We start from the raw sequence: 14,920 nt of genomic DNA on the forward strand, positions 1-14,920 counted from the left end.
GCCACTAAGGGTTTCTGTGCAATGCGGTGCAGCCTGTTTCTTTTTTTCTTTTTCATTGACGATCCTAGAGAGGTGTGATAGGTGATTGGAGGGGTGGGCAGCAGCAAAGAAAGCATCTACTCTATCTCTCGAATTTTCTAAAGGTAAATTTCACAGAACCTTAAGAAAATCGGAGAGAAAGCAGGAGTAGACATTGCGTTTTCTGACCCCCTAGCACCTATTGCAGTTGCGGAATCCTAAATGAAAAAAAAAGACGCTGCACCACGCAGCACAGAAAACCCTTAGCGCAATGCGCGGAGGGCGTTTAATCAATCCCTTTGTCTTGCGGCAAGGTATACATTGGCATCAATGAAAGGATAAGGGAGCATAAGATTGATTTATCGGGTACATCTCTCGGGAATCTGCCAGTCGGAAAGAGCAAAACCGCAAAACTATCGCACAGAGGCAGGTGACAACACAAGGCCGTACTGACAACTGAAAATTTATTGAAGAACAGCAGTGCTTATATAGACAAGTCGCGTGTGTAATCTGCAAACAATCGTAAAGAGGAAAAAAATTCAATGGCAACCATAGAGCTGAGCAAATATGACAATCACCTGCTCAAAAACGAAACAAAAACAACCGGGGGAAACACCGACAGAAATGCTAATTTTCCTGAAAAATGAACACAGTAGGCGTGCTGACACACTTATCTGGCTCCGACCTCAAGATGGCAACAGCCTCGACAATTTCTCTTTCCAACTGCTCCTTTCTTCATCCAATAATCTGTGTGCAGTTCAGTTTGGGATAGCAGTCTACAATGAGACAGTGAGTGGGACGGCAAACGCCTCCGGGTCTACTCAAGGAACACGCATACGCGTGCAAAAAAATGTGTAAACATCTACCACTTTGGACGATATAAAACTGGCCACAGCTGAGGGGAATCTTGTACAACATGCCCGTTGGTGGTACTTTTTGAATGCCTCATGCCATGTGCAACGGGGGTGGTGTACACGATTCCTCTCAGCTGTGGTCGATTTTATACCGGCCAAATTGGTAGATGGTGAAACACTCCCTTGCAAGAGTTTTAGCATTCCTTGGGTAGGCCCGGACGACCTTGCCTGCCTGTCCACTGTCCCAGTTGTAAAGACTGTTAACCTAAACTGAACTGCACATTATTATTGGATGAATAAAGGGCCAGTTGGAAAGAAATTCTCAAGGCTGTTGCCATCCTGAGGTCGAAGCCAGATAGGTTGGTTAGCATGCCTTCTGTGTCCATTTTTCAGAAAGAATTAGAATTTGTTTCCCTCCCTAGGTTGTTTTTGCAACGATTGTTTGCAGATTACATGCGCAACTGATCCATATGAGCACTCATTTCTTCAATAAATGTTCAGTTGTCGTACCACCTTGTGTTTCGCCTGCCTTTGTCCCATCCTGTTTTGCGGTTTTTCTAACGATTACCAACCAACTGGCCTACAAGCACGTCCTTCTAAATCTGCAAGTCCATTGCCAAAACTGTGACCGAAAAAAGCCATGCTACCCATGTTCAAAAAAGTGCCATTGTGTTAAAAAAGCACCAGAATAAGCTGAAATGACAAACTGGTGGGAGCCGCCGGGATTTTGAGGCTCGAGGATTAATGGGCAAGAACACCCTCGGAAAAAAAGATTGCCTTTCTTCAGGATCTGTTTGACCTAGCCCTGGTTTTATAAACATCTTGCATGCTTTGACTTTTCTGCCAACTCCTCTATTTTCGTGTTTTTGTTTGCTTTTATCTTTAATACTCATTGAATTTCATCTTTTGATATTTTATCTCTCTCTTGTTTTTACAGTAGCTCATCTCCCTCCTTTAGCCATGTTAATTCTTGGCTTCACCTTTGTTGCTCATGTGCATTTATTCCCCTTTTATTCTTTCAGTTTTTTAGCTCACTTCACCTTTGTAGACCAATTCTTGTTTGCTTGCCCAATCACCATTTTCTTTTCACCGCATGTTTTTTCTTGCCATTTTACTTTTATTTCACTGCCCTTGATCTGTGTTTGCATGTAGTCTTTTAGTTCCGTGTTATCAGACCAGTACTTAAAGATTTTGGTCAAACCCTTCAACTGTTTCACGTGCTGGTGGTCTTAAAATTGACTTGATTAAAACTATTCCTTTAACCTTGTTATGGTTTCATCCTTCCCTGCTCTATAGTCTTGGTTTCTGTTTCTAGTTTGTGTTGTTTTCCCACTATTGGCCATATCACTTACTTGTTACCACGAGTGCATAAAATTGCCACCTGTTGGCGCCTGTGTTTTGGTTATATATGCAGTGTTTCGGTGATTCTGGAATAAATCTGTAGTCAGCACCTGTGCCCTCATATTCTTTCTTTCTGACCCCAGTCTGTGTTTCTAAGCTCTGTCAACCACAAAAGATCAGCACCAACTAGACCGACAGCTTGTCCTATTCAAGCTCAATGTGTACTTTTCAAAGAAATGCTATGGCGAAAACACTGTACTTACAGTAAAGCCTGCTTGACTGAGCGAATACCACTGGCAATTCGCAAATTCCCAGCCTGCTCCTGGTTGCTGGCTCAAGCCGCACGCAACTTTGTGGCTTGCCCGACTTCCACGCTACTCTTGGTCCCTTGAAACTGAAACATAGAGGGATGAGTGAGAGATATCAGATTTGATATTCTTGCATTGCTGCAATGACTAAGAAAAAACGATATTTTCCATAAGAACAATTATTATTTCACACTAGCTTCGCCGAGTACACCTCGTTTATCACGACCTCGTTAACACTGACATACTGCACAGTCCCAGCCTGACTGCATCTAGTTCTATGGTGTCATATGCTTGTTAGCTATGAGCCCTTGGCCTTGCACCGGTTAATACAGACAACCTCGGAACGGGCAATCAGCTCCGAGCTTTTGAGTCATAGATACTCACAAGCTCAGTGGTCCCAGGGGTTCTAGAAATATTGGCAGGGCGACACAGTAACAAGCATTCCGCACCAGTTGCTCTCGCTTCATTGCAAAAAAACTCGCACAGCAGACCTGTCCTCCATTTTGCAGTGTGAAAATAATCAAATTCAAAGCATGCGCACAAAATGTGGACCTCTCTTCGAACAGAGCTTCATAAATACGGGTATAATTATTGTAATTAAACCTACCTGCAGTTTTCAATTTATCCTAAAATTTTATGCAACTCGACGAGCAATAAAAAGGAATTAAAATAGCCAGCACTGTTTAAACAATATAGCTACGAAGAAATACGAGACGTATCCACTACACTCCAGTGGTTCTTTAGCTTCATGCATTATCAATCTACACTTTCTTACAGGCACATTTGCACGCGAAAATGGGTTTAACCCAATCTTGATGAATCTTTCTGGAATGCAACAATCAGAAGAAACCAGTTTTACTCAAAAACAAAGGGCCCTATACACTGCATCACAAGGCGAGCTAGGTGCACTTAAGTCTACAGCCCCCTCCAGAAGTCTCCAATTTGCCTGTCCTCTACAAGTTGCCGGATCCCTGTCCGCTGCTTGTCGAATTTTGCTATCCCGCCTTGCTAGTTCTCCCACTGCCCTTCTCAAACTCTTGGAATTCTGTTGCTCTAGCAGATCATAAGCTATTGTATTATTTTTTGTTTTAGCACTACACACTCCATGGCAACAATGCTGGATAATGTACTTTAAATAGGTTTGTAGAGCGTGCAAGTGGCTCGCAGCTTGACGAATAGGTGAGAAAGAAACGCGGAGCCTGACAAATAGGTGCGAAAAAAACGTGGGTTATTTGGAAGAAATGGGCTTGGGCAGGAGATGTAATGCAAAGGCAAGATAACCAGTGGTCCTTAAGAGTGATGGAGTGGATTCCAAGAGAAGGCAAACGTAGCAGGGGGCAGAAGAAAGTTAGGCGGGCGAATGTGATTAAGAAGTTTGTGGGGATACGGTGGCCACGACCGGCAAAGGACAGTGTTAATTGGAGAGACATGGGAGAGGCCTCTGCCCTGCAGTGGGTGTTAGGCTGATGATGATGACAACCTAGTGAATTTGCCTCGCAACAACCGCTGCAGCCTGATATTTTGTAGACTAGCACAATGGCCTTCATTTTTTGAGTGGTGAAGTATTCAGCATTTTGTTTCAACCATGAGTGTAAAGGGAAGACGTTTTATGTTGCACAAAAAGAAAGGAATTACATGCATACTGGGCTTTGGAAGAATGCCCTGTGGACATTACAAAACACTGCCATCCTTGCTTTATCTCTGCCAGGTAACAAAATTCATTATTCTCCAAATACTTTGGACAGAGACAAGCTGCCGTGCACTCATTCGAGCTCAGTGGACTTTCCCTCAAACCAATCTTCAGTAAATAATATCAGGATTAGGCAAAAGTAACTGCAGTGTATTTTAGTGAGTCAGCGCCTTTTACAGAAAGTTTTGGAAACAGAAAAGTTTATGAGCTTTGTGAGCACATGATGATTGCCCAATCTATTTACATAGGCAAATGGGAAATTTGCCTTCCTATTCAATTTATGCACATTCAAACGATATTTACCGCTGTAGGCCACATCAGTTCTGTACCAGGTAGCACATGCCAAAAAAAAAGCCTCGACAGCGTAATAAGTAATGTGTGGTTGACTATAGAACTTAAAATCTAGGCCATATCTCTTGGATCTAAGCTTGACATATTTCTGCATAATACTATACTGCAGATACAAAAAGCAAAGCAATAGAGAGAGACAGAGAAAGTTTACTAATGAAATGAACAAAATATTTAGCTGGCACTTAAAATCACTGACCTGTTACTCAGCATGAGGAAGGAAATAAGAGGGAAAGACGAAGGAAAACAGGTGCAGAAAATTGTTAACGTTTAGAAAATAATAAACAATTTTTGGAAATGATGTATCCATTACTTTACTTGGTTTTAAAGGGTTTAATGCCACAAAGCGGCGCAGGCTATACAGGGCGCTATTGTAGAGGACTGGAAAATTCTTTAGGTGTGCTGACATCACACGGTACCTAGGCCTGTAGCATTTCGTCTCCATTGAAATGAGAATAGTACAGCTGGAATCAAAACTGGCTGGAATCGAACCTGCCTCTTCCGGGTCAGCAGCCAAGTACAATAACCACTCAGCCACCATGACGGCTCCCATTTGGGGTGACATGCATCAATGTGGTGACTGACGGGGCTGACAAAGTTCACTTCAGAGAGGGTGTGCATTGATGAGGTTATATAATTCAATTCTCCCTATGCCACATAATTAGACAGGTAAAATTTATTATGAGCATATGCTGCCTATGGCAGGCCAAGAGATGTAAGACACAAAGCATATGTCCATAAAATGAAGGCAAGAGCACAATTTCCTGCTGTGAGTAACCACTCCACTATCCAAAAGGATAGCCAGCTTCTTTAAAAAATGTATGTCCTGCCTATGTCCATTTATGATTCCCGCTCAGATTTTAATTCGCATTTATTTCCAACCAACTCAGTTCTCTCCCAATCTCTTATCATTAACCCTATGATTTTCCTGAGTGCTTCAGCACACTGTTCTCAATTTTAAGCCTTTTATAGTGTACCCCACTTTTCCTGACAGCTTAGCAAAGGCAAAGCAGTTTAAAATTTCTTTTTGAGCATACTGCAAGGTGCTGCTCGTAACTTCTGAGTGCATGCCTAAGGCAATTCTGTTCTTATTCTCCCAACCATTTCTTTCAAATGCTCTATATCTGTGCATGACCTGGCCGAGGTGTATTCTGTTTCGACTTCCAGTACCTTACTGCATTTCATAAAAAGGCCTCTTTCCTGATTATTAAGTATTGATTTAGCTCTCATTTTCACGCTGAGTATTGATGTCCTCAATCATTTGCAAGAATTCATCACTTATACTACAACTCACCACTAATACTACAATAACATGAAATCAAATATAACTGAGCGGTTCTCCATGAGTCTTCGCATTTCCTGAACCAACCCGCTGCTATGCAGAGAGGGTCACCTCGTCTAGCATCATCACATCTTGTTCAGGGTATGTGGGTTGTGCAAAGTAAACAACCGTTGATTTCAGGTCACTGCAGTCAAAACTACAAAGTAGCTGGTGCAATGAAATGTTAGTTCTAAGAAGGTCTGCTCGTTTTTTGTATGCGGGCCCAAGTGAACACAGGCTAAACTGCATGCTGTTTGATGTCAGTGCAGGATAAAGATCCCCAGGTGGCCAAAATTATTCTGCAGCCCTCTGCTACGGCACCTCTTTTCTTTACCACCTTTATCCCTTCCCTTGCATCATGGTTCAGGTGCTTATCAAGATGTGAGACAGTTACTCTGTCACTTACTTGCCTCAAAAACCAATTTTAATTTTTTCAAGGATACTTTCAAGAACGTAGAGGTACAAACTGTACAGTAAAACCCACATGCTACAGCAATAAACCAGCAATACATCTGCGCTGACAGGAGCTTGCCAAGTACACTGCAAGGATGCTATGCCACGCAAGATTTGGTGTCATCATACAATGTTACTTTACTGACTGACATTTCAGTGTACAAGCAAGAAATACCATTAAAGTATTATTGTACAGCACAACGTTTTTAAAAGATAAACGAACATTTTGGCCCTTTTAGAGGACACACATGCATAAAAGGCAACAGGTGTGGAATAGTCACTGCACCTGAAGCAGGCTCAGCTTTATAATAACAGCGCAGTGTCAAGAGCTACATGTGCGGCTATATTTCGTACAAATTTGCAGTTCATGTAATAAGCTGAGGTACTGCTGTAAAGTGCATGTAGAGCTCTGCATGCATTTTTAAACACAGCAGTGAGCCTATGTTGAAAATATTTTTCAAAACAGGCAGGTAAGGTATGCGTAACTGAAAAAGAAAATTACCATGAATGGCTTGGAGGGATGGCACAGCTGAAGGCAGGAAGCACGCATGGCCCAGCAGATGCTGGCAGCTGGCAACTGCAGATAAATACGTCCCGACCAACAGCTGTCAGTGCCAGTGACAATATCATGAATGACAACAAAACAAACTGTCGACTGCTTCAGAAACTAAAATAAGGTATTAATATAGGAACACAAAAAGCAATGAGGTGGCCCATGACAAAATAAATAAGGAGATTGTATGTGAAACACCCATACACATTCTTTGAGTACATTTACATGACTGTCATAACCATAATGAAAGATGAGCTGGCTGGAATACCGCTTTATTTTTATGCATGATGAAAAGAGCCCAACTATTCGAATATAGCATGCGCAGGCTTTAGTTAATTACTATTAAGGTGCCTTGCACCAGCATCTAATGTATTCTTAAATTGAACGTAGCAACCAGTCGACCAGTTTACCTTGCATAAATGAGAAGAGAGAATGGAAAAGGCATGAATTTAATAGCAAGGAGCCCAATATCTCACGTCACAACTGAGCATGATACGAAAATTAGCAGTGCATTTAACAAATCTGCACACAAATAAAAACAGCAAAACATTTGTCGAGTGGCAATGGAAGTAGGGGCAAGAGAAAAAAAAAATACCGAAGAACACTGGTGAGTGTGGTGCAGGGAGGTCTGTGGGTAGGGTTCCGTGCCTGGGAACAGTTCCGAGCGCCGAGAACTGCTGCCGGCAGTCAACCAGGGATAAATAAGAGAAAGTGAAAATGAATAACAAACCATCACCAATTGCGAACGACCTGAAAGCGGGCCGCATAAGCGAGGCATACAGCAAAAAGCTTGAAATCCCAAATAAGTGTGCAGTTGCATCCCCAACAGTTCAGTGCCCTGAAGGAGAGGAAGCATGGACGCCTACAGTTCAGGGAAGACACAAAAACGACCTAACTGATATAATATTGCCAAATTCTGTTCCAATGGGGAAGCACAGATAAAAAGTTTACAAATGACTAGTAAATCTGCGCCAGCCTTCCACATGCGATCACTGTCTTCGAAAAAATTTGCATGACGAATATTAAGAAGCACTGATCCGATTAGCACCAACACCGAGCAAAATCATCCGGCGTCTGTTCGCAGTTCGCCTAGCGCGAGTGCTTCATCGCGCAGCACTGCCGCTCATAATAATCTTCTAAATAGCACAAATCCACCCGATGGGTACCAGCCGCGAGCAAAATCGCCCGTTGTCAGTTCCCTTGCCTGTTCTCAGCTGTCCAAGCAAAAGCGCTCTCACCCGCGGCACTGATCGTCGTCTTCTACGCTGTACAAATCCATGCCAGTTGAATGTAGTAAACATTGTAGTTTTTCGCAGCGCTGCCAAGCGACCGCATAACTCTGCTGTGATCTCTGGTGGCATTTTTATTTACCACGGCACCTGAGTACTAAACGCAGAAATAGACTATGAAGCAACACTTATCACGCAGGCTATACGCCCGTGCTTTTCTGGCAACGCATTATAGCTGAGGCAACCGCACGCAGACTGTCTCCACTGCCATCCCTATATAGCCGCACACTAATAACGCGTGCGAATACAGATCAGTAATAGAGAAGCGTTGACGGGACCCACCGATCATGCAGCTCATCCAGGCTTAGTAAAACCACGCCGTCGTCTTCATTGCCTTTCCAGGTGACAAGGCGTCGTAGCGCTGCCTTTCTTCATGGCTTTGCCCGTCCAAACACACCGATGTTGACTGGGCGTAATACTCGTCGTTGGCTTCCAAAACACGCTTCTGTTCTTCACACATGTCCGCCGCACAAACACTCAAACAATGCCATGAAAAGCCAAATAACACAAAACGTGAAACAACGCACGCATGCCATGGCGCCGGCGGAAGCGGCTTTGCCCTTGTTTTTGCGTCGTTGAAAAACTGCAACTAAAATGCGCTTTTTTACTACTAATATTTAAATTATGTTTAGAACAAAAATAATCTTGATTTTTTTATTAAGTGTGAACACTAAAGCGCTTTTAAATACTTTTGTTGACTTGACGTTTGTAGAAGCTGCGATCCTGTGATCCCATCACCCAGGGTGCCCCGGATGTCCTAGCAGACGACGGAGCAGACGACGGCGCAGACGACGCTGTTGACGGAATGAAATTTCGTTTGCTGCCAGCTAAAATCTCCTAATTGCGACAAAAAGGGCAAAGAAATGCACCGTATCTCAAGCTGGTGCATATCAAGGATATGTTGGACGTGAACGGTAGGACTGAGAGCAGCTGCGATGCATTACTTTGACTGACGCGGGCATGCTCGACGGAGATTTACATGAAACTGAGAGCTTAACTGTGACCCGTACAAGCGGATTACATTGATATCAACTGCTTTACGAAACTACGCCGATAGTTGCGTCACACTTTAGCTGATACGCAACAGCGGCTCGCACTCGCCGCATCTTGTTCGCGCGTGTACTTTCACAATTGAGCAAGAGCCCACATGGAAGCCGATAGAAGCAACTGTGTTTTCGAGTTCAGATTGTTCCGAGAAATACGAGCAGCTTGTTTTAGCACGCACTCGAATTGTAGTTCTCAGCCAGTGCGTCACGAGCGGTGACGATGGCGTCGATGACGAGCGTAAGAATCACCTTAAGGTGGCCGCAACGAAGCCGGTATTCCAAGCGTATGTGCGCTAAAAGTTGTTTACCTGTGCTGCAAACGAGGGCTCAGTCGCAGTCCAGCCGCTAGCTGCTCAGTTTTCCAGCCTTGCGAGCCCAAGTCGCATGTTGCTGAGCATTGAGGGAGCCGAGCTTTCAGCAATGACACTGCCCGCGAGCGCGCCGAGCGACGAAGTTTGCGCTGCTCCCTGGATGTCGTATTCGTCGCTAAAAAGCCTAGCAGGTTTCATATCGATGCTAGAGCTGAGAGTGCTTTCGAACTGGCTAGCGCTGAGGTGCTACTCTCTTCACCGTACGTTGTACTGTGAACCATGTCTCGTAGTGAAATAAAGATATGCGCGGTTTCCGCGCTAACGGTGACGTCGAGGACGAGCTTAATAAACGCCGTAAGGCAGCATGCAGATATTCGATGCATATATGCGTGCTAAATTTGTTCACCTATGCTGCAAACGTGAGAATAAAGTCTCGCTCAGTCGCAGGACAGACGCTCGCTGCTCGATTTTCCAGCCTTGCCTGCTCAGTTCGCAAGCTACTGAGCCAATCATTGAGCGAGCCGAGCGTTCGGCAACGACGCCGCCCCGCCGGCCGACGAACTGCGCGCTGCTCTCTAGCTACCCTTGTCGTCGCTAAGCTTAGCCGATTGCACATCGACGCCTAAGCTGAGTGCGATTCGGAACTGGCTAGCACTGTGGTGCTACCCTCGCCACCGTTTTACTGTGAGCGCCGCGTCATAGTGAAATAAGCTCGGTTTCTGCGACCCCTTCAGGAGCTGAGCTAGCAGAGGCCAGGCGAGCTGCAATGGGCAGCAGAAGCGGCTGTGGGAGAAAATTTGTTTTGCTGTTATCGCTTCTACCAACAACTCGATATTGGCTAACGATACTCTATCCCATCGACGTGAACAAAAAATACCAGTGAATTTTTCTGACGCCGGCATCCAGGCTGGCAGGCCGGTCCCGAGAAGAGCGCCCTTACGCTTGCATGGCAGTGGCGCACGTCAAAACCGCCCCGACATTCTACTCTTCGCTCAGGTTGTCATAGCACACGGTTAATAGTAAGGAACACTTTAGTGGACCGAGCGTGAGGGACCAGAACACTCTAGAGGACGAAGCGCGAGGGCGCAGGAGAATGAACCAAAGCGCGCGATCGACTGACGTCAGTTCCAAGACTTCTCATTTCACGTGAGATTCAAACGAGCAGGCGAGCTGCAGGTCACTCTTGTAGGTATGAGGAAGTGTCGTGGAGCTGCTGCCCGATCGCAAGCGACTGCTGGTCGCATGCCCTTTGCTATTGCAAGTGTGAATGGGCATTAAACGCACGTTTACAGTAGGGATCCAGTCACAGAGTTCGCGCGAGTTAATTAAGCCCCTTGGTCACGGAGGGTGAGCCCCGAACAAATACATCCTCATGGGGAAGTCACTCACTGACCGAATTCTTGCGGCGCGACTTCATGTCGCAGAACTCGCCACCCAATCCTTGGCGCCGCGGGGTAACGCCACGTCGACTGACAAATATTCGGGTTCTTGTTCCTCCGGGAAATTACAGCGAAGGCGCGACGCAACGGTCCACGCACGCGCCCTTTTTAGGCGTCCGTGTTCAAAGACGCTCAAGGCTGTACTGGTCCTTAGGCTTCGTACGCTGTTCTCTATATTAAGCGAGATGGTTGTGTCACAGTCATGAAATTTTCAGTGAAAGCAATGAGCGAAGTCGTAAAAATATATATATTTTTTTCATATTTTATGATGATCTTGCATCATGCGCGGCTAAAAACTGAAACGTGGAAACATGATATGGGAGTCGCCTTGATCATTTATACAGGCAACAGGTCATGCGTGCGTAACATACATGCTGCCTTTGTGATAGCAGGACGATTACTGCGAGTAATCTTCCAGCTTTTTCGCCATCAGGTTACTCTATCACGTGTCGTTAAGCGACGCGTATTTGTGACCTTAGCTTTTTCTCCGCATGTGGTAGTGGGTACAGTATGTTACACTGCGAGACGCACAGGTCACAGCAGCCTTCGGTAGCGCCATTCGTCATGCTCGCGCCGACTCGAATGAAGACGCTCGCGTGGCTCGCAGCATGCCACTACCGCAAGCACTGCCTCATTCACAGGCGCCGCTAGCATTCTCGCTGGTGCATATGCTTTCTCTTGAGCATGGTCTTCTTTTGCTCACACTGTCATGTGCGAACTGAAGGGAAGATTGATTGCGAGCGGCGCCTCTCCTCCCCGCCAATTTTCGTGCGGCCGGTAGCTAGGTCTAGGGAAGCGAGTTGCAAACTCGAGTCGCGTTTGTGAATTAACACTTCATTTAATTCCCTCGATGATCGTCGCCAATCGAACAAAGCAACTCGCATCGTCTTCGTGGCTCGCCAAAGTGGAAGCGATTTAACACGAAATTGGTGAATGTCTGCTGTCACAAACTTCGGCGCATTTTAGAAACAAACAAAGAAAAACCACCGCGCGCACGGCGTCTCGCCGGCGCGAGCCCAACGGGAGAGAGGGAAAGACCCCGCCGAGCGCGTGCCTCTCTCTCCACCGCCACGGCGTTCGCGGAAGGAATGAGTCATCCACGCCGAAGATTCTCGAACATGCGAGTCGGTTCTACAGCTGACGGGGGTAAAGGGCGTAGCCTTGCGTGCACTAAGACACGTCCCCCTCGCCCGTCGGCGTCGGCGCCACTCAAGAACACGCTCGAAACATCGAGATGCGACCCCCGACCTCTGACCAATGGGGACGCGCGGCCAGTGAGAAGAGGGAAGGGAGACAGCACTGCAAATGCTGCGTGTATGTGCGCGCCTACTCTGGCGCGTTGGACAAACAGACGGGGAAGCGAGCGTATAAAAGAGGACGTTGACCGCTATCAGTCAGTCCGGACTGCCGTTTAAGCTTCGGAGAAGCGCGCCCGTTCGACTCCCGGGGAAAACACCACTCGGCCAGCCACGGACCAACGAGGCAACGTTCGCCAGTTTGCGGGACGGCATCGTCGTGGAACTCTGGTCTTCGGACTGCCGCAGTGCCCGGTGAACAAATTGTGTTTTGTTTGTTTATCTCTCTCTCTTGTCTGAGTGCGCTTTAGGTGCAATATTGCCTGTGTATTGTATTCTCTCTCGAGTTTAACTTTGCACGAGTTGCATTGCTTTGATAATCACTTTGTATGGGTTTGTACTAGTGATTGTGAAATCCTCTGTATCGTCTCTTTGCTGTATAAACTTTGTTTTGTTTGTGAACCTTTGGCTCCGACCCATTCTCTGGCTTGCGACCAGCGAAAGCTGGGCACCGAACGCCCAAAAACCTCTTGTCACTTGGCAGCTGGTCTCCGCTGAGTTTGCCACGCTGAGTCGAGGGCATCTCCTTCGAGTCCGAGACCGCTACCCCCACACGCTCTAAGGGTGTCTGGGAGCTTCCCACTTAAAAGTGCGCGAAGTCTGGGTGACATCTGCCTATCCCTATCACACGATGGCGCTACAGAATTTCGAGATTTCTGTAGAAAACCACAATTACCATCGACTGCAATCTGTAACACGACACTTGCCTCGACAGATATTTGTCCCAAGACAGAACCCGCGACAGGTATCTGTCGCAAGACAGTCCCACGACAGGTATCTGTCGCAAGACAGATACCTCGACAGGCTGTAGTGTCGCGCGACTAAACCCGCGACAGGCAACTCTGTCGAGGCACGCAGGCCCTGTCGCGCGGCACGACTCTCTCTGTCGCACGACAGCACCTGCGACAGAAACCTGTCGCGCGACAAATCCTGCGACAGGCACCTTCTGCGCACTACAAAATACAGGAATGATGACTGTCGTGCGGCAGAACCCACTACAAACACCTTTGTCGCGCGAAAGAACCCACGACACGAGCTCCTGTCGCACGACACAATGCACTACAAGAGAGCCTGTCGCGCGACACAAAAGTTTGTCGCGCGACAGATACGCGACAGTAAATTCTGTCGTGCGTTTTGATCGGGCATTATTCATGACGTTGTTGTAGTTTATACTTTGATGTGCCTTGTTCCAGCGCCCTTCCTGTTAAAATCCCCAGTGGATTGACAGTATCTCTAAATAAATAAATAAATAACCATGCTTGGAACTCGGCAGCCAGTGATAAACCAGCCTTCTCAACATTGTCTTCATGAGATTCAGCAGGAGCCCATAAAATGCTCATCCTTTGTGTTCGTGAGCGAACGGCTCTAGGTTTGCATCATTGTCCGCTTAGTCTTCTAAGCAATATTTTGTCAAGCTGGCAGTGCATCAATGGTACATTGTCACAATTTCTTCAGTGAGATTATGTGGGCATTCAGCAATATGCTCTGCCATTTTCAAGCCTGTAAACAACCTGCTGAGTAGAAGTAGTTTGTGATACACAGTGTAACCAGGTTTGTTTGTACTTCTTGAAAGGCATCTTGCAGATATTGTGGCTGAGACATTGCCACATAGTCTGTCAAATGCTATCAGTATTCACTGACATGTTGCCTACAAGGCACTTTCAGCACATAACTGACTCCCATGTGTGATGATTGATCTTGCATGTTGCATTCAGTGGAACTAGATCATGGTCACTGATGTCGGGGAAGCAAGCAAGTGGTGCACCGTACCGTTGTCAAGTGCAAGTAATTGTGTTGTTCTTTGTGTGGTAGTAGAACTCGGTGAATCACTTGGCAAAAAAGTTGCTGGTCATTCCAGTCTTCATTTAAATTTACACTGATACTTGCTGCAGGACTGAGTACAAAAGGTTGCTTACCATCCAAGGCTGCATTGCTTGTAGAGCATAAGGGGCATAACAGCACCACAAACCACAACTGCTAGTCGCTGCCATGTGTGCTCTTGCATTAGATGGCACTGCAAAGCTTGCTGTGCTTTATTGCATCAAGAGCATCAAATTCACAGGCATACATTTTTGCCTGCCACATATAGTAAAACACCTTAACCTAGACTACATCTGTACCAAATTTAATATTGCCTCTACGGTCACCAAAAGTCTGTTTGATTTGACTGCACTCGCACTAGTACCATAAAATTTTTTACTGCTACTTTGGTCCAGGTAGTTCATGTGCTGTGATGGTACTGGCTGCCTCTAAAGCAACTAGTAAAGTGCAGGTCTCGTCATTTGCTATCCTTAGCTTCACCATGCAATTTCAAACAGCTGCATGCAACCCACATTAACAGCCGTGACCATCCCTAACAACTTGAATTCTCGAACATGAAATCGCAATAAAGTGTTGCCATGAATGAGCCCCAGAAAATTATTGTTTTCCTGGAGAAAGTTTCATGTATTGCACTCAAGATTAATAAATATTGTTACAGCTGCAGCCAAGATGTCGTAAGATGACACGGGTGTTTGGATGGTGTGTGGAAGAATGACGATTGGAGCTGGTGTGCACTGATGTCTGGGAGGTGTTGCTGACTGCAAAGTGGCACT

At 46.0% G+C, this 14,920-nt stretch overlaps 1 protein-coding gene across 7 annotated transcripts in view; it reads right to left on the bottom strand.

Annotated features, from left to right (window-relative positions):
• Nucleotides 1-8,839, bottom strand: part of LOC149357661 (uncharacterized) — a 130,496-nt gene extending 121,657 nt beyond the window's left edge. For 2 of the 7 annotated variants that reach the window (XR_016291858.1, XM_089584820.1), the window contains exons 1-4: nt 8,458-8,837; nt 7,482-7,563; nt 6,836-6,910; nt 2,477-2,607 (exon numbers count right to left, since the gene is read on the bottom strand). Coding sequence is in view for 3 of the 7 variants with exons in the window: in XM_089584820.1 (XP_089440946.1) it covers nt 2,477-2,607; nt 6,836-6,910; nt 7,482-7,563; nt 8,458-8,473 (304 nt within the window). In the remaining 4 variants the exon portion in view is untranslated. Of the gene's footprint in view, nt 1-2,476; nt 2,608-6,835; nt 6,911-7,481; nt 7,564-8,457 lie in introns of all 7 variants that reach the window. The other 5 variants (XM_089584821.1, XM_089584817.1, XM_089584816.1 and 2 more) reach the window with 5 other exon arrangements.
• Nucleotides 8,840-14,920: the final 6,081 nt, after the last annotated feature.

This window comes from Amblyomma mixtum, chromosome 3 (assembly GCF_055824585.1).
Source record: "Amblyomma mixtum isolate Tamu chromosome 3, ASM5582458v1, whole genome shotgun sequence".
Taxonomy (NCBI): Eukaryota; Metazoa; Arthropoda; class Arachnida; order Ixodida; family Ixodidae; genus Amblyomma; species Amblyomma mixtum.